At 37.7% G+C, this 26,380-nt stretch overlaps 1 protein-coding gene across 1 annotated transcript; it reads right to left on the bottom strand.

The window, feature by feature from the left end:
• Positions 1-411: 411 nt before the first annotated feature.
• lmo4b (LIM domain only 4b) lies at positions 412-17,463 on the bottom strand. Its single transcript, XM_051707514.1, has 5 exons — positions 17,060-17,463; positions 14,852-15,092; positions 7,561-7,657; positions 6,436-6,591; positions 412-1,289 (listed from the first exon to the last, which is right to left on the bottom strand). Exons 2-5 carry the CDS (start codon positions 15,085-15,087, stop codon positions 1,281-1,283), a joined length of 498 nt encoding a protein of 165 aa, XP_051563474.1. The 5' UTR covers positions 15,088-15,092; positions 17,060-17,463; the 3' UTR covers positions 412-1,280.
• Positions 17,464-26,380: the final 8,917 nt, after the last annotated feature.

Raw genomic sequence — 26,380 nt, 5'->3', positions numbered from 1 at the left:
TACTTTACAAAAAGGATTTGTTAACATTAGTTAACGACAGTACTTTTACAGCATTTATTAATCTTGGTTAATGTTAAGTTCACCATAATAAATGGTGTATACATTAACATTAGTTGATGCATTATGAACTAACGTAAGTAACAATGAAGAATTGGATTTTTATAATAGAACATTAACCAAGATTAATAAATGCTGTAAAAAAATATACTGTTCATTGTTAGTTCATGATGCATTAACTAATATTAACAAATGGAACCTTATTATAAAGTGTTATCATGAATGCTGGAAAAAGTATCGTTAGTTCATTTTAACTAATGTAGTAAACTAATGTTCATAAATACAAACTTATTGTAAAGTGTCTTTAACACAGAAATTAAGTGGAAGCTTTAAACAGCATTTAAAAAAGGAACGTTTTTTTAAACGTATTTTTTTATTTTTATTAATTAAATACACCATATTGGAGCAAATGTCTCTGAAAATATCACAAATAGATTTCTCTCTATAAGCTATGAGCCTCATTTTTTGTTTGTTGCGTGATTTCAGGTTCAAGGGAACAGGGTTTGCTGTGTAGTATGTACGGTAGCCACAATGGGACAAAAACATTTACATGCATACATACTGTACATGGTAGCTTTACAAATACACCAAGAGTGTTCATGATTCGATTTCCACAAAAAAGCCACGGATACTTCTTTGAACCCAGTTTTCTGGATTTTTATATCATCCAAAACACATTCCCTTTACAACATCTAAAATATAGAAAGAGAAGATACCATGTTGTGAAGAAAAGGAGAATAGACAAGGTAGGACAAAAATATAAAGAAAAAAGAAAGTCAGTATCCCCCACTAATTTTCAAACAAGTGTTACGCAGATTCAAAAAATGCTGCATCTGTCATTATTTTCACCCTTTCACTATCAGTCTCTTTTAACCCCAAAACACCCTCTGCCTGGTCTCTCTCCATCTCTTTTCTTTCTGTGTCAGTCTTTGAGTCGCTCAGGATCAGAGGTCTTGTCTGGGTCAGTTCATGGAGTCCTTAGTATTCCCCCTCCAGGGCCTCATGGGCATTTTCTGTCCATGATTCGGGAGTAAAGGGCTGTAAAAAGGGGGCTATTGCAGGGTTGGTCAAGGTGGAGCTCAAGCCTGAGATTGGCGCTCTGGTTTGGAAAAGCGGAGCTTTGGGGAAAGGAGTGGGTCGGGGTCCGATCCTACGGGTCTTCATTGACAATGAGTGAGGGCTGAAATGAAGGCACACATCCTGCTTTGAGCAACACCTACGTCCTAACACACCTGAGAGACAGAGAGAGAGCAAGACCTGTTAGACACACTTAAACAGGGTTAACATTACTCAAAGGAAATTGAAACCAAAAAATTCTAAATTACTAATTTGCTGTAAACACTGTCTAAACTCACATCTGTATTTGAAAGGAGTGCTGTGATCTAAAGCAAAAATGTTTGTACAAAAATTAGAGCTGTCAAAGTTCAACACATATGATTAATTAAAGTTTAACGAGATAATTTTTCGTAATCGCAATTAATGCATTTATTATTCATAAAGCATAAACCAGCATACACACTGGTCGGAAAAGGGCGGAACTGTTGTGATGTGTCCGCCCGGAGTCATTACACTGATGCACAAAACACACACACAACAACCATGTCAGTAATCAAATGATGGAGAAAGGACCTCTTAATGCTATTTGTTGTACAAAACAAGCCAAGATGGGACTTATGACAGATATCAAGTACTTTGCAGCCTCTATAAGGCACAATTTAATTACCATAAAATCACATCAAGTCTTAACTACCACGAAAATGCAGGATGAGACATTGTTTGCAAGCGCCTTTCAGGTGGATTTCAAAGCAGCGAATCATGAATACGGCTTCATGACTGCTGTAGCAAAGCACATTGCCACAATCTGTGGAGGATGAGAGTTTAAGAGATTGAATGCACATTACAATGAATATGCATAGTTGTATAGTTCTTTCAATTAATCAACAACCCATTTAGACTTCGCAAAATGTTTAATGTTACTTGAATTTGTGCTATTTTAGTGCATTTCTATCTTTATTCTATGGAAGGCTTTGTTTGGAAAATGTTAATAAAGCATTATTTTGTTACATATTGTTTTGTTGTCTTTCCTAAGAAGGAAATTAGTGCATTTTGACAGAAAAACAAGTATATATAAAGTCACATTTCAGAACTTCAAAATCTATGAATATTCTCAAGTTCAAAAGTATGGGATTAATCGCTATAAAAATATTTAATCGACTGAAAGCATTAACAAAAAGCAAATATTCATGCTAGCTTAGATTCCAAATAACCTTTGCACTTTTAAGTGTTTAATGCATCACTGATTCCTTAACAAACACATACAACATTACAATGGACTTGGTCCCCACCAGAGAGGTACATATTGTGAAAGAACATGCAGGTTACGACAAAATCTGACTTTTCCAGAAATGTAAATTAAATCAGAAAAAGAAGAATGATCTGCCTAACAACTTGTTTGATTTCAATCGGTAAAAGAGCATAACAGTGCCAACCCACTTTTAAAGCAGTTTTGGTTCCAGAAGTATTTTTCCCATTCATATTTTTCATAGAAATTTCATAAAATACTTCAAAAAAAAAAAAGTTCTAAACCATGAACCAAACCAACAAGCTCCGAGTTGAATCACATAATTAAAACTTTGATTTAAAGATAAAAAGTATTTTGAAAATCAGACAAAAAAAAAAAAAAAGAAAACCAAAGGTAAAAGACTGTACTTAACATCTTTCATGAGAGAATGAGCTAAAATCCCATGAAGCATTGCAAAATAAATAATCAAATTATTAAATAAAAAATGCACAAATATTTACGTACCATATTTTCTGGAAAAAAAGTCACACCTGGTAAAAATCACGTTGTTGAGAGAAGAATAAAAAAACACAGTACAAGTATTCGTGTGTAAAAGTTTTTATTATTATGTTTATGTTTCATAAAAAAATTATGACAAACAAGCCACATCTGTTCATAACATATGTAACTCTAAGCTGTATACAAATAAACAGCTTTTAGTCTGCAAGTAAAACAATATGGCCGTTGTATTCTATTAATTAATTAACATTAGCAACTTCATTTGTGGATATTCTTATATTTGCAACTCTTTTTGCTATACACTGATTATACGGTTTGCTGACTGAATGTTTTTACTAGGAGCGTGTTGAAACATAATTCTGTGGGCATGTGAGGAGTTGCGTTTGACAGCGGTCTAGAGTTTGTTAGAACAATAATGGTATGATGGGACAGAATATTTAAACTAGTTGCATAAAGTACTCTGCAAAAGCAAAATGCTCTGAATTGGCTACTTTAAAACGTGTCTACAGTCTGTATGACAGACGTTTTCATTTTTTAATGTGTAAGCAGCATAAGTGTTTTGATGTGCCTGAATCGAGCGGCCAACATCAATTACGTATACATTTTTTAAATAAGTCACTGCAGAATATAAGTCGTAGAACCTTTCAGATGATTAAAAAAAAGTGACTTATATTCTGGAAAATAAGATAGTTTGAGACAGTAGGGAAACCGACTTGAAACCGACTGAATTGCATCATTCACTGTGCATAATGGAATTGGGCAGTCGCTTCAAAGTGTAGGAACTATTTGTGGATTCAGAACCATGGGAAGTGTAGTTCTTCACCAGAAATTACCCTGTTAAATATTATTTTTATTTAACAAAGACTGGTCACTTCAACAGAAGTACAGATCATCAATTACCAACCTCGGAGCACAGATTAGGTCTGTCTTTGCAGGTTTATAAGTTATCGTTAAAAATCAATTTGCCTGTGGAAAAAATTAATGGGATTTTTACTTTTGGAACCAGAATTTTGCACTCTATTGACATGTATGAACAAACAGTTTTCAGTCATATCAAATATCAGCATCTTAACAGCAATGGCAGTCATAAGAATTACAAGCCTTCCCCCATTTCCTTTGTCAAATAAAGACCGTTGGCCCCAGTGAAGCCCCCTGCTCATTTTATTGATCAGCAAGGCTTTCAAATCCATCTGCTGCCCTATTTTCTCTGCATTTTAAGCACATTTTGTAAAGTTGCTCTTTTTGTCTCATTTCTTAACAATGATGTGCCATGGTCCCCAGGGTGCTAAGTTCTTGTGCAGCCAAGCAATGCTGCAGAACAGAGAAAATAATACCAAAATGGTATCTGCTTTCATAGACAGTCATGCCAAAATGTTCCCCCTCACCATTCTCCTTCCTTTTGTTTTTTAAACATTCTAGGGGGCAATTTGCTTTTCCCATCTTACCTCAAGTTACTAAGGGGTTTCAGGCTACTGTAATAGTAATTGCAACCCCCCCACTCCCCACCCCACATTGGAGGGCTAATTAAAGAGACGGAGGCAGTGAAGGTTTGGATCCCCTGGGTTCAGGCTCAGCATGAGAAAGGTAATTTGTCTGTCCTGAACAAAGAGATTAGGAAGAAGCCGGGGAGCTACTTAATAAATGAGCATCAAATGTCCTCAGCCGTGGACATGGACAGCACCAATTATGTCACCATGAAATTGCACATGATAAAAACAATGGCTGCCGGACGAGGCCACGTATCTGTCTAGGGAAGCGTTCAGTCAGTCCCCCTCTCTCCTTCGATCCTGCACTGGTTTGTTTTGGTTCCCAGCTAATTTCTATAGGGTTTGGACAGGCTGAAGAATTACAGTTAGCATTTGAGCAGTGGTGGAGAAACCATGCAGTCTCGTAAATTAGCCTGTATCTTTACTCCAGGGCTGAAAAGCTGAACTAAGTTTCCTAATAATGATTATAATCCACTCTCTATACCGGGCAAAAACATGACTGTTTAAGTATCTCCACGGACCTTCTCTTTTCCTGCTGGTGGAGAGGGGCATCTGGGTGTATTTAAGAACTCTCTCTCCACTATAATTAAAGCAGTGAGACCAATATTCATATTGCATTTTAGCATTAATAATTCAGCTGTTTTCACTACAATTGATGTCGGCACATAAATAAACAATGAGGCCTCATATTTACACAGCGGCAGCAGCGGAGCAAGACCAAGGGAGAGAAAGGAGGAGTAATGTAGGGATGGGGGCTTTAACAGACATTTAAAATTAAGCTTGATAATGCAAAGGCATTCAATTTGAAACACAACACGCTCTTGGAGCTAATTTGTAAAAGTGACGATCCCTTAAAAGGCCTCTCACAGAGTACTGAGCTAAATGGAGTCTTTTCACTGTGCTTTTCCTGGACTCACTACATCTTTACATCTCCCTATCTTTTCTGCTGGAAGGTGAAATAAATGTTCACCACGAGACTCAGCAACAGTCCGATCTCTCTCGTGCACACATCCCCGCTGTCTCCATATCAATACTGATTATGTGTCACTGAACCGTTACTTTTCAGGGCTGCCAAGTGATACAATCGGCTGGTGGCCGACTTCGCAATGAAGTCTTATTGCAGACGGTCCCAAAGGCGAGAAGGGGAATTAAGTAAATAATTTGCCTGCGTGGCGTCTGGTTTTGTTTATTTAAAGCTTTCTGCGCAGCGTCGGAGGAGCAAATAGCCAGACAGAATTGTGGCGCTGAAAACAGGGAAGGAAAAGGGGACAGAATTCTTGACGCCAGTGTAAAAATTGAGGATCTCTTTAGCTGCAACTAGAAAGATTAAAGAGGGGAGTGTTTCTTTCCTTATTTTATAAGTCTTGTAAAAAAACCAAATATTTTGTTGTTTACTTAAGGAATGCCAAGTAATATTGCTTGGGTAAATAAAACATTTACTATGACTTTTATTTTTACACACAGAAAAGATTTTTCCAGAAAATTCTTATTAGATCAATAGGATTTCACATGTTTTGCAGGTTTTGTGATATGGTGTAAATAAATGACTTGGCATCATCAGGAAGTAATTAGTAATGGATATTAATGTGGCAGGGTTAGGTAAGCGAAAATCTTTTTCAGCCTCCTTACCTGTCATTTTACTTAACTAACACAAAGCTTGCGTTAGCTGTGCTCTGATTTCAGCGTGTTAACATTATTTATAATAAATTAGCTTTCAGCCAGGCTGAATTGCTCTTGTCCTTCAGACCTGACTATGGGTTAGGAGCTCAGCTTAGCAGTTTAAATCGTTTTATAGATATAGTGACATATTACAACCTCTCAGGTTTTGCCAGGCTTTTTATGTGATATCAGTTACTATAAAAGTTCATGTTACTTAAAATTACCAGATATAAATAGTGAAACATAAAGCAATAACCCTAATAATAAAAAGTAAAGACCTCTAAAGAGAATTAACAGGCTGAGTGTTGTGTTTGGCTACAAATGACTGAGAAAAACAAACTTATATGGACCTAAGGGTATATCAGAGAAATGTAAGTGAGACTTCAGGAAAAAATACACAGAAACTTTGATAGTAGATAGATAGTGTCTCACTTTCTGGTCAGGCAGTAGAGAGTTAGTCTGCAGTGAACTCAAATGGCCATTGATGAGTGCTGTGGGTCTGTCGTGTTCGCAGAACAAGCTGCCGTTGATGTAGTGAAACCTGTCTCCAGGGACCAGCCGGTTCCGGCAGGTAGAACATGTGAAACACTGCAGGTGAACATGAAAAGAACTCCATTACCCACAATCCTCAGTACATTAACTACATCAGATCTCAGAGCAATCTCCAGAAAACACACTGCAAAAACAATTATCTTTAGTCAGTATTTTTTGTCTTGTTTTCTAGTAAAATATCTAAACATCCTTAAGACAAGATACATTCACTTGAGAAGCAAAAAAGATATAAGATATTAAGTGTTGTTTTCTTCAAAAAACGGCTATGTCAGACACATCTTTTCCATGAGCACTTGACCATACACTCATATTATATTATATTATATTATATATATATATATATATATATATATATATATATATATATATATATATATATATATATATATATATAAATTATTCTTGGATAGTATTTTTCTAATGCAATTGAAACCTTGTAATGCAGCACTTTTCGTACTACTGTCTCCTTAAGATTAATTATGTTGTATTATTAAGTTGCTTAATTAACAAATACTTTTTTTTTTTTCTTGTTTTAAGAAAAAACCTTACAAAATTTTGCTTGATTTCTCTGAAAACAAGATGCAATACATTCTTAATGTCATTTTGCTTCAAGTAAATGCATCTTGTTTTATGGATGTTTAGATATTTTTACTAGAAAATGACAAAAACACTAAGAAAATTATTTTTGCAGTACAAAGGTTAAATATTGATCTACTTAGTTATATAATTACTCATTATAATAATAACAGGAGATGTTCCTTTCTTATTTCTTCTGTACATGTGCATTAAACATTGTTAAAAAAAAAAACTTTTCACAAAATGTAAATATATTTCTTTTAATTTGCTATAAATCATCAAAATATCATTCACACACAAAAAACTAATTTTATACAACATTCAAAACCATCAAACAATCATTGAAAAGTACACTCTATGAAGTGTGAAATGACTCGAAGGAGCATATCATTTAAGTGCAGCAGTAGTTGGCTAAAGATTAAAGCTTACCTTGAGATGGTACACGTTGCCTTGCGCCCTCATAACCAGTTCACTTGCTGGGATGGACTGACCACACGCACTGCATGCCCCACTGTTCCCAAATAACCTGTGAGGAGAAACAGAGACATGTTAGCATTGTCAAAACAAGAGACAAATGTTCACATTCATGTCAAAGAGCAAGCAATACATTCTACAACAAAACAACAAAGCCTGAAGCAGAACAGTAAATGTTAGCATGTTAGCAATAGCACAGAGAAAAAGAATGACAGAAAAGGGGACGAAAACATAAATTAGCCAGAAATACGTGCCAGAAAGTTTCTTGAAAAAAATATAAAATGGATCATAACTGTTAACTATGAAAAAAAGACATTTCTATTCAGACATAGGCTAAACGGTTCCAGCACACATGAGAAAAAAGGTAGTCTAATTACATCAGGGAAGACAAACCTTAGTCAAACATTCTGTACCAATATCTAAAGGTCTTATTCATAACATTAACGTGTTTTTTTTTTTGTTTTTTTACACAGTTTGGCCTGTACAAAAAATGAAAACTGTCACCATTAAAGACTCAAGTCTTTACTGTTGTTTTATTTTGGCTAATGACATAGATTACTTGAATATCCAGAGACTGAGGCTGGAAATAAAACTAAATAAACATGCTTAACACATGCTGCTTATTAGAAATGCTCATCTAATGAATAGTTCTGTGTACGTCAGAAGTTTGTGAAACTGCTTGGCTTTTTGTTTATAATGTAACAATGAAATCCTTGCAAAGACATGTTAAATCATTTCCTGTGCCTCTCCTCCTCTCTCTTTCAGACACACACAAAACAAATTCCATCTTCAATATTCTGATGTAGGAAAAATAAAATCATAGTAATATCAGGAAACCTTCAAAAGCCTCTGCCACTGGGAATAAGTATTACATTTGGTGCTTATTTTTTGCAACCTAATAATAACTTAGAACATAAGCAATCAGGGCCTAAGAATATTTGATTGTACATCTAGGCAAAGACACAGCGCTTTTGCCATTAGGACTCAAGCGAGCGCTCAGTCACCGCCACATTTCCATTAGAAACCCTCGGCTACCCGGGTTGATATATAATGTGCATGGGTTAACCTTTTCAATCATGGTGTCAACACTTTAGATTTGCTTCTGCTCATCTCTTTCATCTCTAACCTTCTCTCTCTCTCTCTCTCTCTCTCTCTCTCTCTCTCGATAATGAAATGCTTGCTCCTGCTTCCTTTCTATCTGCCTTCTGAGTCCACAATTTAGATTACTTCATCTTGCTGAGCAACAAACTGAATGAAATTTCGATTTGAGCAGAAAGTAATTTACTGGGATCTGGACCCATTTGTCATCATATCTCACAGGCTGTTTGCTCTATCACTGCACTTTTCCTATGCAATCAAATAAGACCACAGCATCTGACAAGCTCGAGAGAGAGAGAGAGAGAGAGAGAGAGAGAGAGAGAGAGGGAGAGAGAGAGGGAGATGGGGAAATATGAGGAAGCAAAAAAGAGAGACAGACTGTTAGAAGGATAGAGGGAAGGAAATGGGGAAAGAGAGTGAGGAAGGGCCACAGAATGGATGAAGTAAATGTTGGTGTCACAGCGAGCGTGTTCCACATGTACACGGTTACAGATTAACCTGAGACTTCAAGGATTATTTTGTTCCTCTAAACAAAATACTTTCTATGAAAACATTCTGTTGTGTATTGTGCTAACAGCGATATAACATTCCCCTTACCACTTAGTAGTATGACTATCTGTGTTATGTTCCAAGCCTGATCTTAAGAAAATTGAGTGGGGGCCTGGGTAGCTCAACGAGTAAAGACACTGACTACCACCCCTGGAGTCGCGAGTTGGAATCCAGGGCGTGCTGAGTGACTCCAGCCAGGTCACCTAAGCAACCAAATTTGCCCAGTTATTAGGGAGGGTAGAGTCACATGGGGTAACCTCCTCGTGGTCGCTATAATGTGGTTCTCACTCTCGGTGGGGCGATTGGTGAGTTGTGCATGGATGCCACGGAGAATAGCATGAAGCCTCCACACGCACTATGTCTCCACGGTAACATGCTCAACAAGCCACGTGATAAGATGCACAGATTGACTGTCTCAGATGCGGAGGCAACTGAGATTAATCCTCCACCACACGGATTGAGGCGAGTCACTATGCCACCTTGAGGACCTAGAGCGCATTGGGAATTGTGCATTCCAAATTGGGGAGAAAATAAAAACAAATTAGTGACTGTCACTAGATTATTGCAAAATTACATTTCTGAGGTGAAATGTAGACTGTGGTGCTAAAAGCACATTAAATATGATTTTTTTTTTTCAAGGTAAATGCTCTGTTGATTTTTAAATCAACAAAACCTACCTACCTACCCTAAACCTTAAAGATCCCATATTATGCTCATTTAGAGGTTCATAATTTTATTTTGGGGGTCTACTAGAATAGGTTTACATGCTTTAATGTTCAAAAAACACATTATTTTTCTCATACTGTACATTGCTGCAGCACCTCTTTTCACCCTCTCTCTGAAACGCTCTGTTTTAGCTCCTGTCTCTTTAAAGCCTCCCTTTCCGAAAAGCCCAGTCTGATAGGTCAGCTGGCCCAGTCTGTTGTGACTGGTCAACCACTTAGAGCGTGTGTCGGAAATGTAACGCCTCTTACCATAACCGAGTTTCAGCTTAAAGTAGCCCTTAGGCAGGCATTATGCAAATGTGTTACATAGTGACATAGCTAAGTCACGGAAGTAATGGCTGGACTGCAAACCAGGCGTTTCAGGCAGTTCAGGAGCAGTGTTTTCTTTGGGAGAGTGTAACTCCCTTTGGCGTTGACTTTGTGCTTTGTAACTTTGCAGACCTTTTACATGCAAAAACAGCTATATTACACACTAAAGAGAAGATAAAATCCCAAAAAGCATAATAGGGCCTCTTTAAACCTAAACCTCGTCATTTTGTGGTGCTTCTATGACACTTTCGGCTCACGTGTTGACTCGTGTGCTCTACTGGACTTTCGACCTTTGCATGCAAATTGATCACACTTGAACAAGCTTGTAAATGTAGTTGGTTATATAATGCAAACGTTAAAATGTATCGCCTTACAAGACATGCGCTAAAGTAAAAGTGCTTTGATGTAATTAAATAGCACAGGGCGAACAGTGAGCATTTATGGACTGAACATCTGCCATTGTACTCATGATTTGTATGAAAGTGAATAAAATAATTGTTGTTATAGCACCTCTAGTGTTTATTTCACCAGGAAATTGCTGCGATACGTACAAAGAGCTACGTAAAAATCATTTTGTAAAAATATAGGTATAGTAACGTGATTCTATGAGACCCAGTTTTATTTTCCAATCATTAAAACAGCTGTCCTCTTCAACTTCAACATGTGTTCACAAACGTTTATTGAGAGCACTACACAACGCACAAGTGAAGCTTTGAGTTTCTCTTCAGCGCTGGCTTGAGGGTGGGGGGAGGGTGAAAACAAATTTGGCTGTGGCATCGATTGGAGCAGCTCAATCAAAACTCAATTTCAAACGTAATTAGCTGTAGGCTTGTGACAATGGCGCGGTTTCAATGGCATCGATGGGCCAGTCATGCTAGGCAAATGTCAGGGGGGAGGTCTTTAAACGCTGCAGTTTGATTCACCTGTGAAATTACATCTTCCACCGGCCTTGAGAAAGTAATCTGACTCGCCCTGATGTGCACTTGAAAAATCCTCATCTCATCTGCTTAATTTAACAACCCCAGAGCGCTTCCACCTAAACTTGCAAGTACACGATATTTGGGACCCAAGCTCAGAGCGCACTCCCCTCTTAATTGTGCTGGAGTCTTTGAGAGAAACCGTGAAGACTTAGCGAGAATCTCCAGGCAACCTTTTTATTTTCTCAGCGCGCTCTATATGTAGCGTAGCAGGTTAATTATTTGAGCAGGGGATGGCTGCTGATAGCATTTGATTTAAAGGCCTGAAGGCTTTAGGTGCTCAATTAAGTTGCTATCAGTCTGCTCCTCACCTCTAATGGTCTCGCTTGCCATTGAACTTGTGTGCTGACGAGGGGAGCAGAGAGAAGCGATATCAAGGGTCACCATAATTAAGGCCAAGGTACTCTTTAATTGCAATGACACCACCCGTTTTTGCTTCCTTCTCCTCAAATCAGCCTCTCCTTTGTTGTTTTCTCATTCTTCCCAGCTATTAAGACCCCTGATCAATCAGAGGAGGAGGATTTTGTCGACAAAACATCATGGAATGCTGATTTATTGACTCACTCCATCTTGGAATGGGTGGAATAGAAACAGACTACAATCTTCGGCTGTCTTTCATTATAAAACCAAGAAAAAAAATCTGTCTGCACTTCATAGGCAATGTCTAGAGGATTTAATCTGGACACAGACTGTGAGGTAAAATACAACCTAGCAGGGCTGTTTAGGGCCATCTGGCAGAAGCTCAGCCTCTTAAGCGGAACTTTTTGTGAGTGATGTAAGTTGGTACAACAATGATTTCTGCAACACAGTCCATTATAAAAATGCCTCTCTACATTAGCAGCCAAAGCACCTTAAAAGCACAGGGGCATATTGATACTTCAGCAGGGCTTTGCATAATGGTGATGTTACATTAGAGAGAGAGAGAATGTGGGTGGGGTGGAGGGCTAGGGGGAGATTTCAAGGCAAGAGAGCAGGAGGGTGGGGATGGGGGTGAAGGCAGCCAAATGACACTCGGTTAATTCAGAGTAACAGATCTAGTCCCAAGTGGATTGAAAGCCTTGAATTAATTCTGTTATGACAAATCAAGATAAACGTTTCCCCTAAATTGCATGCGATTTAATTAATTTCGGAGATCCAAGTATTTCCTGGCCTAATTGTTCACATGCTCCCGCGCTGTCATAGTGCTTGAGCCGGCAGACTTCAAAGTGATATTAAATAACCAACTATTAGATTTACCTAGCACGTTCTATTGGAAAAGTGCCATTTAATTACCTGGCTCTATTCAATTAAAAGGACAGTGCACACACTACACCCACACACAGCCCCCCCTCCCCCACCAGTACATGATTGTTCACCCCCTATATTAACTCTCTCTCTCTCTCTCTCTCACACTCTCTGTGTTCTCTCTGGCCTACACAAATAATATGAGTGCTGGCTTATGGACAACATGACTTCAAATACTCTAGAGTCCTTCCTGCTTCTCTGGGGCGAAAACTAGAGAAATCTACGATGCTGGTGGCGGCACAACTCACAGCAGTTGCCCTTGCGCACATTGCTGGTGGCCTCTCACTCAATGACATCAAAAGTCTATCGGCCAATGTGATTTCCCCCTTCTGCCATTAGGGAAAATGGGATGCATTTTCACTTGTGCATCCAAATCAATCACTTAGCTTTTTTGCATCAGTAGTATTAATATAATTCTGGATATGTAACTTCATTATTTACACAGCAAGGGCAATTTAATAATCCATTACAAAAATAAGGAAGGCCTCTTTAAAATCCCCTAAGGGGACTGGCCTTCACAATAATCCCCTATTCTCTCTTTCTCTCTCTCTCTCTCTCAAAAGCCAATTTGGTTAATTAAATGTTTTGTTTGCAATGTGGCTCTCATTCATTTCGGACACGTCATTGGAAGCGGATAGGAGCCAGGCACTAGATCTCATTAGATAAAACCCATCAGGACTAAAGGAAAATGGAGGGGGACTCTAATTAAAGCTTTTAATTGTGTGGACTCACTGTCAGATGTTATTTTTCCCCTGCTCTCATCGCTCTCTCCCTCTCTCTTATCTCTCCTTACATCACAGGCTTGCGCGAGCTGAGTTTTAGCTTCATTCTCCCGCCTGAAGCACTCTCATTACAAGGAGAAAGGTGTAGCTACTTTTCCCTCCCCGCTCATTTTAATTAGGCTTGCAGACCCGTTTCTAGCGACAAGTCTTGTGGACTTGATCCTTTCAGATCAGGTGGAGTGGAAAGAGTGAAGGCACTCTTCACATTTGGACCGGTCGTCTCAGGTTTGCTCTGGTTGACACCTGTTGTTCCAGCCTGCCGGCAGTAGTGTCAGCGCAAGGCTTCGCTGAATTATCCAGGGTGCAGTGCATGCCAAGGTAAATACACACTAATGACTGCACTTCTGCCAAAAGCACTCCTTTCCAATGGGAAGATTGGAATACATCATGGTGATAAGTCTTAGAAACATCGCTTTCATGACAATATTTCATTTTAGGAGTGAACTTTTAAATTGGCCTGCCTATTTTAATATGAAAAAATATTACCGTTTCATTATCAAAGCAGCATGACGTTATGTCGCTCGCACTATGTTGTTCACAGTTCTCCTCACTCCACTGTATTAATCACCCTGCAACAAGTTCTGCAGAGGGTTCTTAGGGCTCTCTGTTTGCCCTGACAGAGGTCAAAGTGTTGAATGATCTGCCTGTCAAATCAGGCCATCCACATAAGCTGAGTGAGCCTGCCTCCACCCAGCCACTGCTTTGGGTGTCAGACAGACTTACATAAATATTAATGGTCTCTTTGTGATAAACAAATATTCTGGTCAGGATGTGAAAAGTCTTTTAAATTCCTATAGAGTCGAAGGTCATCTATGCCTTACCAATAGAGTTTAGCATCTCGCAAAGCAAACACACACAAGTCTTGCACCGTGGCTCCTTTTGCCTAACGATGAAATATAGTGTGAGCCACATACTTGCAGATGTTCTAGAGAAAGAATCTCCTTCTTCTGCTCTGTCAACATGTCAGTGGCTTGACCTCTTTTTTAAGAGTGTCCCATTGAGGGTTTAACCAGCGCGCTTTAACGAGGGCCGCTGACGGCACAATGCGAGACACATGTTCTCGATGGAAAATACACTCCACTGTGTGAGAAGCCTGATGGCTTGTAACTTTTTCCATAATATCTTTTCTTCTTGACATCCATCACTTCATCTCATCATTTCATGCCTAATGTCATTTCATGTGGTCGTTTGACTGTCATAATGTCCAGATGTATGAACTATCTGAAGTTTCTTTTCAAAGATCTCGAAAAAGCAGATGGGGTAAGAATCCTGACCAAATTACGCTGTCCTCAAAAGATCTGTACACATTATCAAAGACCTAATATAAAATACATTTTCTGAGTGCAGAAATCTGAACAAAAAATTCCAAAAAGTCTATCTGAACACACAAACCTGACTACAAAAAGACCACAGTGCAGACACCTGCTTCAAACACCTGAATATGGTTGTGATTCCGACATGAAGAGATCAAAATAAATAATAAATGTAAACATAGGCACACAGAAGAATGGCAGCGACTGACCTGATGTAGTCATTTCTGCAGAGGATCATGCCGCTCTTGGTGTAGCAGGATGTGCCTATCTCTCCGAGCTGGGCCTGGCAGCAAGAACATTTCAGACAGCGGCTGTGCCAGTAGCTGTCCATGGCATACAGGAGAAAACGATCAGCAATCTTTCCCCCACAGCCTGCACAGCGCTTCCACGAAAGAGACCCTGCTCCTACAGGTGGGGGCTGGGCACTTCCTCCAGGGTTCACCATTGTGTCTGCAGAAACAGAAAGAGACAGAAAGGAGACATGGTTAGAGATGTCTTGCCTGTTAACTAAGAGTTAAGAAGTGGAGGAGCATAAAAAAATGCTGTATCTTTTTTTGTTATTAGTTGTGGTGTTTTGGGCAATTTTTTAATTTGCAAAAAAAAAAAAAAAAAAAAAGAATTATGGATAGACATCAACACTACTTAACAAGATTTAAAATCTTACAAAGTTACCAGATGTATGATATATTATAACTTACGTTTTGGCGTCCGACAAATGTTTTGCCATTGGGAGTTCCAAGTCTGCAACCCGAATAGTGACTTAAAACGGATGTTTGTGAAGGACTGCATCCTGACAGCTCTTTTGAAATAATTAAAATGAGTACCATAATGTTTATACCTGCAAGCAAGTCTGAGAATTGTTTTAAGTGGCAAGCCACTCTTGATTTTATCTGAATGCTGAGGTTAGCTCCTTTGGTGCCTTTGTGATAAATGTTTCTCCGCTGATAACATCCGAACCACAGGAACAATTAAAGAGGCGCTGGCTTTTGTTGGGTTTCTACCTTGCTTTTAAATAGCTAATTTACTGTACATGAATCTTCTTATACTGCATGTTGGTTAACATGGGGGAAAGAAACCGAAGTGTGACCATGGTCAGAACTAGAGCAGTTTACCCTTAAAGTTGTGACCCATTCAGAGGTCGACATATTCCAGTTGCTTTCACTAAGGTTATCAGATGACGGATTTCCAGCCAACATTGTGAAGAGCATTCAGCAGTGCTCGCTTTGGGAACTGGTCACTGCCCCGTGAAATTACCCCTGCTATGTCAGATCATTCGGTATATGTGAGAATCTGTTAATGTCGGGCTACAGAAATGTATTTTAATACCACAGTGTGCCTCTGACAGAAAACACATTACAGTAACCACAAACCCTCATTCATGATTGCAATTCCGTACTTTGTTCTGTTGATCCATCAGTACTCCATGCTTGCACTTCTGCTCCATCCTTCCACTAACACATCTTACATTTTAATCTTTCCCAGGTTTCATAAGGATGACTGCTGGACCAAACTAGGGAAGATTACATTTTAAGATATATTCGTGGAAGGCCGTAAGCCAAATCTTTGTTGAAAGGTAATTAGAGGAGAAGAGAGAGGTGGGGGTAGAAAACATTGCACTGAGAGAGAGGCATTCAGTAACCCCATTAGTGGAGGCTCTTAGGGACAAGCAATACCTTAGTGCTGATTAAATCTAAAGGGAGATGAATCAGAGACCGACAGTGACTCTCCTAGATAAATAAAATCGGACCATCGTCAAGTTTCATTCCCAGTAAGAGGAAAGAGGGATCTGAGAAAGGGGAGGGGGGTGGCTTTTAAGTGAAATGGGCAAACTCAAGTAATTACACGGACAGGCAATTTAAGAGAGGGGATGTGCAGAAATATAAAACAGATCAGCAGTAATACAGATCACAGTCCTCGTGGAGCCTAAATGCAGCTGCTGCTACAACCCCATTGGACAAAGCAAGTAATCTAGCTAAAGATACAAAATTACATTACAGCAACCATGAACCCTCAGTTATGAATGCACTTACATGTTACATGTACTTTGGTTTCTTTATAATCTGTACCCTATGCATGCACTTCTGCTCCATTGTTTCACTAACATGTTATTATAAAATAATAAAACAAATTAGGCTATTAGTGTGAAGTCTTCATCCTTGATTATTACATATCTCAATGTGTGGTCTAAGCGCTCAAAAACCCCTGTCTACTACACTAGAACATTAATGCCAAAAAATATAATACTGTAAAAACTTTTAAAATAAATAATTCACACCACAGTAGCATTTCTGCTTTCTTAATATTTTGCAACGTTATTTGTCATTTGTGGCGCTCCGTAACAAATGTATACACCCTTCATTACATCATCAAATAATATAAAAGTTTAAATAAACATAATTATGCAAAGATCCACTCACCTCTTTTGTTTATCTTAAATGTAATTGTTGAATGGTTGGTGAGAAATGTACAGCAGTCTGTTTTCTCTGTAGACAATAAAAAATAACGCGCAGTCCAAAAAACTCACTGATGGAGCGCGTGCATGAACACTTCTCACTGTTCTGTACTGTATATACTGCTATGGCTGAGTCAAGCAAATGGAGTTTTCAGATTGTATTTCCACTGTTGCCGTCCCCGTTTCAGTTGTTCTAGCTATCGCTGGTAAGATTAGTAGCAGTCTTGTAGAAAGAGCTTTCGGGAATGTCTTCTGTAATTTCCATAGATCGAGTGTGTGATGAAGCGAGCGTCTCTGCTTGTGACTCTCCTCTCGCGCGCGATGATGTCTCGCCAATGCTTGTCGCTTGTGCTCTACATGTGTCAGTGGCAGCAAAAAGCCCCGAGTAAACCGCCTCTCAGAGCTGACGTCAATCACGCTGCAGCCAATCACAGCGCACTCCATTCAGGCGGAATAACACATTCAGCCAATCAGAAGAAGGCGAGGTTGAGTTAGACACGCACTGGTAAAAAAAATATGAGAGATTGCAGTTGAGTGGGTTCTGTGTTTTGAGGTTGATTGTCATCAAAAAGGGCAAATAGCACGACCTTTTTATGTAAAAACTCACCAAACAGTATGCGAATCTTCTGACAATATTTCCACTGTGATGGCAGGTCAGGGTTATTTTACTATGGTGAGAGGTTTTGCTGCCTAAATGTCTCTGTTTTCCTATGCAAAAGAAACATTTCGAATTATCTGTATTGAAATGTTAGGCGTTGACTATACAATACAGACGTACTCAAAAGTTCATTTGGCTCCGTGGACGAGGTGAAAATTCCGTCTACTAACTGTTGTTACGGTCAAACTGATGTTCCTTGTTACAGCAGCGCCATCGACTGGTGCAAAGAAGAACTACAACAATAAATCAAATATTTCGGTAAAACGAATAGATTTGTATACTTTGCTGAGACTGCTTTGTCATAAACTATTATAGCTACATGAGGATGTGGAATATTTGCATTAAAATAGCAAGTTTTCTTTGATGTTCTGCCGCGATTTTATACAGACATGGAGATCATTTCAAGCATTTGAAGCATACAACCTGAATCAATCCAGAAAAGCTACAATCATTTCATTAATTTAGCAATGAATTGCTAATTCACTAAAACACTTAATTTTCACGAAATAAGAATCACATATGAGGTTTTCTATTTTGGATGGTTTACCTTAATACACCACATCCACAGACTTACTCTGAAAAAGTGAAAATATTTTCAAGACCATTCAAGACTCTATAAGCAAGAAATTTGACAGAAATGCCTATTTATCTTCAGAGATTATTTGTTTTCAAAGTTAATTGTTTGTGTAGGGGTGTTAATTGCTTATGTTGCTGCAATGCAGTGATTAAATGTTTGTCAATTCACAACTTAGGAACCTGAAACTGACAAATAGCTTATTTCTTATAAGCTTATATAAATAGGCCTATTCATTAAATTTCTTTGATATTTATAGTCATGTGCGGTTTGTAAAGGCAATGCTGTCGTACACGTTATTATACTCTGTCACAAAGACATGAATACAATTCATCTGAAAAATTGACCATCAAAGCAAGCAAAAGGACTTCTTCAAATGGTATCTTTATTATGGCTTCTGAATTATATTAATTTGTCACTCTGAGAACTATCTTCATTCAATATTCCAACTTGAAAGACCAGAAAGCAAAATGTTGTGTGATGCTCTGCTGTGAGTTTCAGTGGGCAGCTAATTTACAAGACAAAACTGTGTGATTATGAGTTGCCCCTGGATTCATTAGTAAGATGTACATTGTGTAAAGAGTCTCCTATACCAGATACTAATGGTTTAATTGTCGTCGGTCCAGGATGATTGCAGTGAGCAGTTTGATTTCCCTGCAGGAAAGGCAACTGTATTTCTCACAGGATTGGGCTAAATTCTCTCCAACAAGAACAATGAGCCAAAGATGGCAAAGAATGTATTTTCCACGAAGGAATAATTAATTTATCTCAACTATTAAAACTAGTGGGAAATTATGGGATGACTCTGAATGGGAGTCTCACAGGAAAAGCTTTGTTTGGGCTGTTTTAATGAGCTTTTCACAAATGGGCAAGAAAAAATACTTCTTTCTCTTCTCCTTTCGCAAGATGATAGTCGCACACAATAATGAGGAGGGGGTGCTTTGGGGATGCCATGAAAAAGAGCAACACCCAGCCCCTGTCTCTCCTGATGTCCTTCAGCATCTATAATATGTCTACAAACAGTGCAAATGAAACGGATATAAATACATGCACACAAACTTAGAGCAACACCACTGAAATATTTAAACAGAAGATAGAGTAAGAGATGGTAAACATATTGATATCCCCACAGAGTCTGAGAAAGGCCTCGGAACCAATAGAGAAGCTTGTAAGAGATATACAGTATTCAATGTGATGGTTTACTTCAAATCTGAAATTATCCCCTCATGATATTACATTATTATGCTGTTAACCCTTTAAGCTCTGAAGGTGTTTTAACAAAAAACAAGGAGGGTCAATTGTTTGGTATCATTTTAAAGAAAACATGTTATAGTTTATGATAAATTCTGAGACTCTCAACATAAGAAACTGCTGAAAAAAATAAAATAAAAATAAAAACTTGAGCCAAAAAAATTTTTTTTTCTTATTTTTCTGATTTTACATTATATATCTCAGGGTGTAAATAAGGTAGCTCCAAAAACTGCTTTTGTTTTGTTCCAAATCATGTCAACTGCAACTGAGTAAAATTTTGTGTTTATACAAAAAAGCAATCAAAAGTTATAGCATTACAAAAATTATTTGTCCTAGTGTCCAAAATGTATCCAAGTGTCCAAAAGCCTCTCCAAACAAATAAAACATAATATTTGTACGTAATAAATAATTAAACATGCAAATACAACAATTACTAAATGTATGTTCTCTCTCCAAAGCATGCAGGCATGAGTAATGAGATCTGATTCACAGTGTTGTAGTCGAGACCAGCTCATCCGAGTCCAAGTCCAGTCCGAGACCAGAGTAGGTCGACTTCAAGTCAAGACCAAGACCAGAAGAGGGTCGAGTTCGAGTCAAGACCAAGACCGGAGAGGGTAAAGTCAGAGTAGAGACAGAGACCAGTAAAGGCTGAGTCTAAGAAAATATTTTTTTTATGAATGTATTAAATAGTTTAAAGAGCTATAGGCGCATATATCAAATAAACCGAATATATTATTTTAACATTTAACATTTCTGCTTTACAAAATACAGTATAACTGTACAATAACTAAAGTGGGCCTAAAAACCAAACAATAATGTATTAAATATGACAAGGTTTACACAGAAAGTGAAATAAACATTTACATTAAATTTGTTAACAACTTCCTCAATTGCACTAAAATATTTCATTAACTGTAAGTCAAGTAAGCATTTCTTCTTACTTTTGCCTCAAGATTTCATTTCGGGGTATGCACAGAAACCATTTTATTCTGATGACATTGAGAGAAGTATTTTTACATTTTCTTCAGTATGTGTAGCATTCATGTAATTAATAGTTAAAGCATTTCTAAAGGACATAGTGCAATGAACCCAGATCTCAGAGATGTCTGATTTAGATCTTTTCATCTGGAAAGCATCTAACATCTGCTAAACACCTTAAAAAAATCAGATTTACATTCATTCTAAATAATAAACGTCTCATTTGCGGAATATCTTATTGACATCCGAGACATAAAATAGACGTCTGGGTGTTGTACGTGTGCTATCAGGGAAAAGAGTATAACACAGGTGTCTCGAGACATGTTTTTAATAGTTGATGTTATTTTTAACTTGAAAAAAGAACTTACAAAAAAAAATGTTGTGCTCATGCACGAGATGAAACACAGTGATATGTAATTCAACGGTCAAAGACATCTGTTTAGCATGTTTACATAGAAAAACAACTGAAAAACAGCTTGGGTGGATGCAATAACGCATTTGGTGTGAACAACCCCTTCTTAACAAGACACAGCACCAATGGAAGTTTCTCAAAGTTACCTCTCAAAAAGCAGTCTTTTATTGACTGTAGGTAAATATTCACTTTATCCATCAATCAAATTGGACTGAATATCCAATCGATTCAGACCTTTTTGCTAACCTGTTTGGCCAATTTGCTGACAAGAACTGACCAAGAACTGGGCATCACTAGTTCTGATTCTACTCAGCAGATTGAAATGAGGGACATGACGTCAAGATCTCTGATATTATCGGTCAAACATGTTTGTCAGATAAGTCGAAGCATTTCACTGTATATTTTTTGAAAAGGGACTCGACTGGACTCGTGGTTAAGTCCGAGTCCACACTTGTTCAAGTTCGAGTCAAGGCCGAGTCAAATTGCTCACGAGTCCATGACAAGACCAAGACCATGAAAATACGGTCTTGGACTCAGAAGAGTCCAGTCTCGAGTACTACAACACTGCTAATTCATTCCATTCTGTGTCATTTGAGCCATCATTGAGTCTGTGTCATGTACTTGGCACCATTTCATGGTGGCCATATACAATTAGAGTGAACGATCCTCTCTGCCCATATTTGGATGACTTCCTACCTTTGGTTGCAGCGATCTGAATGCTAATATGACTAGTTTAGCGTTCCATGATGCTGGTCAACATACTACATAATTTCCGATGAAGTCACCTGATCAAGGAAAGCTAACGTGTTTTATCGAGATAGCACATTATGTGCTGTGTGCACATAATCTAATGATATCTTATATGTTCATCAGATTACGTTGTGTGTGGGCTCATTTTAAAGATAATCACCCCCTCTAAGTAATGGTATGTGATATTTTATGTTCTGTTTTTCATGAAGTTATAAGTGAAAACGTGGCATATAAGCAACACCCTTTTACATGTAACATGTATGTCAAAGACATATACTTAGCTATTACTCACTGGTTGTATTCTGCTTTTTTGAGAGCTTTGCAACGACATATGACACATGCATATTTGATCAGTTTAATGTTTTTACCGATTATAGCAATATGTGCAGTGCAAAATCATTAATAAATTATCAAAATGGAACACTTCTGATTTGTCTGAAAATTTCAAAGCACTTGTTCAGTTTTGGCCTTAATGCCTACATGCATTGTTAAGTACAGCTTCTAAGCTTTAAAATGATACCTATTTTGTGTTGGTCAAGATTGTAGTTATTAATATTTTGATAATAATTTTTTTCACGGTGGGCCCATCCGAGCTTAAAGGGTTAAACAGCAAAGGAAAAGCCTGAAAAGGCCTCTTAGATCCACAAAAACACCACATGATACAAATCAGTGCCCTTACTCCATGAAATAAGTACAAAACAACAGTGTCAACAACTTGAATGAAAGGGCCTGGGACAATTGCTGTGTTGTCCCCATTCTATAACATTACTGGCCCGTGTGCACATTCAAGCACAATGTTACTTCAAGTTACAATGTAACTATGTTCATGTCAAGGCCTTACATTAATACAGAGGTAATGGATTATTGATTTGTAAATCAAATGCCTTTTATAAAATGTTGGGGGTAGTGGTTCAAAATGGATATAATTCATAGAATTTACCTCTAAAGAGTTCACAATGCCTTTGTAGAGAGGTGATCTATGGCCAAATGAAATGAAAAGTCAACTGGCTAAGGAGAGCCAGAAATGACTTTTCAAATGTGAATTCAATGGTGCCTGAGGTCTTTGGACTCATATCCTCTATGTGAGTATGTTGCTAACCCTCCTCTGTTTTTCATTACAACCTTGGAGAACGTACTTTACCCAGGTGAGTATAACATGCCTGCAGCACCTAGACGGGTGGTGTGACACTCTGAAATATTGAATTGCATATTTCAAGACTGATAGTTTGTTCTATACCCTCATAAAGATTGAAGAAAAATCTCAAAGTCATTTCTTTAATATGCCGTTATTGACTGCTTTGATCAATCTTGTGTCAGCAGCGAGCAAGTAAGTGAGCTAAATTAAATACAAATCGATAATTCTGTAACAAATAGCACATGGACTTGAGAAACAGACACAACAGAATTAATTGGGGAGCATTTGTAAAGCTAAACGTTTGGGAAACTTCATCAAGAATTCAGCTCTCCATCTTTGGCGAGCATTTATACATTATGCATGTCATTTAAATGCAATTAGAGGTCCTAATATGTTAATCTCTTTAATTTTTTTGGCAAAGCTTTTTTTGTAATTACATTGTTGTAAACAATGATAAAGATGTGTCCTCATGCATGCAATTGGATAATTGGCTCCTCACAACACATTTAGTAGATTAGTCTAAAATTATTGTACAATCATATCTGGGAAACTGGCAGTAAGATGTACACTGTATCTTAATTTCTGTTTGGTTGATGTCATGGTGTAGAAGCACCTATGTTTCCAAAACAAACTCTTCTAAAATTAATTATTTGTAATGTAATGATAAAATGTCAGGATCCTTTGTTCATGTTTTATTATTATTATTATTTGCAGAGACTGTGGAGAGTAGACATGAAGCTATGGAGAGAAAGAGGGGAAAGGAACATGATGCAGGCTAGACTATAACCTGTATCTCCCACATGAGCACAACAGCTCAACATGTCAGAACATATGCACTAACCACTAGTCCACAGCTCCGACTGATCCTGTCTTTGTTTTAACTGGCAAAGGTGAAAGCTATGGGATATGGTACATGACAAATTCAAGAAACAAGATTAACATAGAAGCTTTGAAAACTCAATTAGATCTGTTAATGAAATTATCTTTTTTATGAGATATTAGCGTAAGCATTTTTATTATCAGCCATAGTGTTGTATAAGTTCAGCTTTTTCATGTCGCCTTGACCACACGCACAAAGACACATTGCCTGGCCCTCCCTTCGTGGGGCCAATAATTATGATGATCAGAACAGCCGTGGCCCCTGAACAACATCACTCTAATGAAAGCTCACTAATCCTTAATGAGTCGCCATGTCTTGTGATAAATTTCATAATTATTCAACCCAGCGCGTAGGGAGACGAAAATTCATCAGTCAAAGCAAATTAGCCGGGCTCCATTATAGTGCAGCGTCTTGTTGAGACGTTTACTTTATTAGGCCTCTACAGCCATCGCAGTAATTGGGAGCATATTTCACTTGGCTGTAGCCCCACTTCATTCAAGGACTGCTTTTATCCTTTTATTTATACTGACTCACTTTTTAAAGTATTTCACAGGTTTTGAGAAGAGAATAAATGGCCAAAACTTGTAGATCATCAGGGTTACCCAGAAGCCATCCTTGGATTTTACAAATGGGTTTTGTTCCTAATGTATTTATTTGGACTGTGCATTGCGTGTGTTGCTCGGCTTCACGCAACGCTTGATCCTGCTATGGCTTCGTTTGTAATAACTGTCCATGTTGTGTCTAAAATGTAATATTCTTAAAGGAATAGTTCACCCAAAAATGCATGAAAATGTGAGATATTCCTCTAAAAATAAATATTTTTATAAGAATATCTCAGCTCTGTAGGTCCATACACTGCAAGTGAATGGTGACCAAAACATTGAAGCTACAAAAAGTGCATAAAGTCAGCACAAAAGTGATCCATAAGACTCCAGTAGTTTAAAATCCATGTTTTATGAAGCGATGCAATCAGTTTTGGGTAACAATAGACCAAAATGTAACTCAATGTACATCTTGTCATTGCAGTCTCTGTGCGTGATCATGATTTCATGCTCGATAACACTTCCTAGTGCTTGATGCATATGCAGTGTGTTAGATGGCGCTAGGAAGTGTAATCGAGCTTGAAATCATGATCCCAAGGAGACTGCTGATGTCAAGATTAATAATGGAAAAGAGTTACATTTCACACAAAACCGATTGGACCACTTCAGAAGACATTGATTAAACCACTGGAGTTTTATGGATTACTTTTATGCTGCCTTTGTGTGCTTTTTGGAGCTTCAAAGTTTTGATCACCTTTCACTTGCATTGTACAGACCTACAGAGCTAAAATATTTTTCTAAAAATCTTCGTTTTTGTTCTGCAGATGAAAGAAACTCACACATCAGGGATGGCATGAGAGTACTTGATGAGAGAATGTTTATTTTTGGGTGAACTTTTCCTTTAATATAAACTTCTTGTTTCTAGAACTGTTGTATAAAAGCAATAAGGTATGAGACGCTATGCTATATTGTGAATATAGTAAAAGCTGAAGGCTGTTAGGCACGACGCAAAGCATCAGCATCACAGCCATACTGATTTTCAGTACAATGTCCCTCTTGCTTGTGTGGTATTGCTTAAATATGGCATCAGCAATGGCTGACTTATTTTTATTTTATTTTATTTAAATGAGATTATTGTACCAGGTCATAAGTATTATCCATGGCTATTCTCTTACTTGTCATGTAAGTCATCTTCAATAGGCCTAACCTCTCATCCACTCTAATTATCATTCTTTCAGTTATTAGGAGCTTCTTCCACAGGAAAAGATGAGAAAATGTGATTTCCCCAGTTCTCTAATGCTGATTAAAATAAGGACAGTATGAAAGAGTCTCATTGTGCACGTATGTGTGTGTAGCTGCAAGCGTATGTGTCTGTAGATCAGTAGCTGCAACAGGAGGGATAATTTTGCCAGGATGATGGACATTAGGGCGCCCCTCACACACATCAGCCTTGTTTGTTCCTTGAAGGCCTAAGAGCGTGTGCTCGGCAGGATTCCTCTCTCTGTCTCATGCACAGACATGTCAAACAAACTGAAACGGACATGTCACTCACACATTAGTAAATCACCAGAGTATAGCTGATGAAAAAAAATAAAATAAAAAATACAAATAAAAAATGCAAATAAATATTTAATCTGTCCTTGGGTGTTTTTTTTTAATTACAGGCAATTTTGTCCCAGGGGTTGATATTTATTCAAAATAACAAAAATTTCAACTGTTTTGTAATGTGAAGGTAACAAACTGTAATGGAAATTTTTTATCATGCTTTCATCATTTATTTTTGTTACTTTTCAAATGCCTTTTATGTATAGATTTAAGATTTGTTTTACCCTTGTCGCAGACCCAGAATTTCAATCGTAAAATATGAAAATGCGTAATTAAAATATGATTACCTTTTAAAGCAATGGTAATGAAAACAAAGAGTGAATTAAGCATTAACCATTCAAATATTTTTTGAGTGAAAATAATATTTTAAACATATTACAACTGTACCTCTATTGTGGCATTATTTCCATCATGACCAACAATTTTGGCACTAAATTTTTATTTTTTTTTTATCAAAAGTTAGTTTACTCGGTTACTAAGAAGACAAACTGTAAGTCAGGA

This window comes from Myxocyprinus asiaticus, chromosome 9 (genome assembly GCF_019703515.2).
Source record: "Myxocyprinus asiaticus isolate MX2 ecotype Aquarium Trade chromosome 9, UBuf_Myxa_2, whole genome shotgun sequence".
Classification (NCBI taxonomy): domain Eukaryota; kingdom Metazoa; phylum Chordata; class Actinopteri; order Cypriniformes; family Catostomidae; genus Myxocyprinus; species Myxocyprinus asiaticus.
The sequence above is the reverse complement of the archived record's forward strand: the minus strand, read 5'-3'. Positions and strand labels throughout refer to the sequence as shown.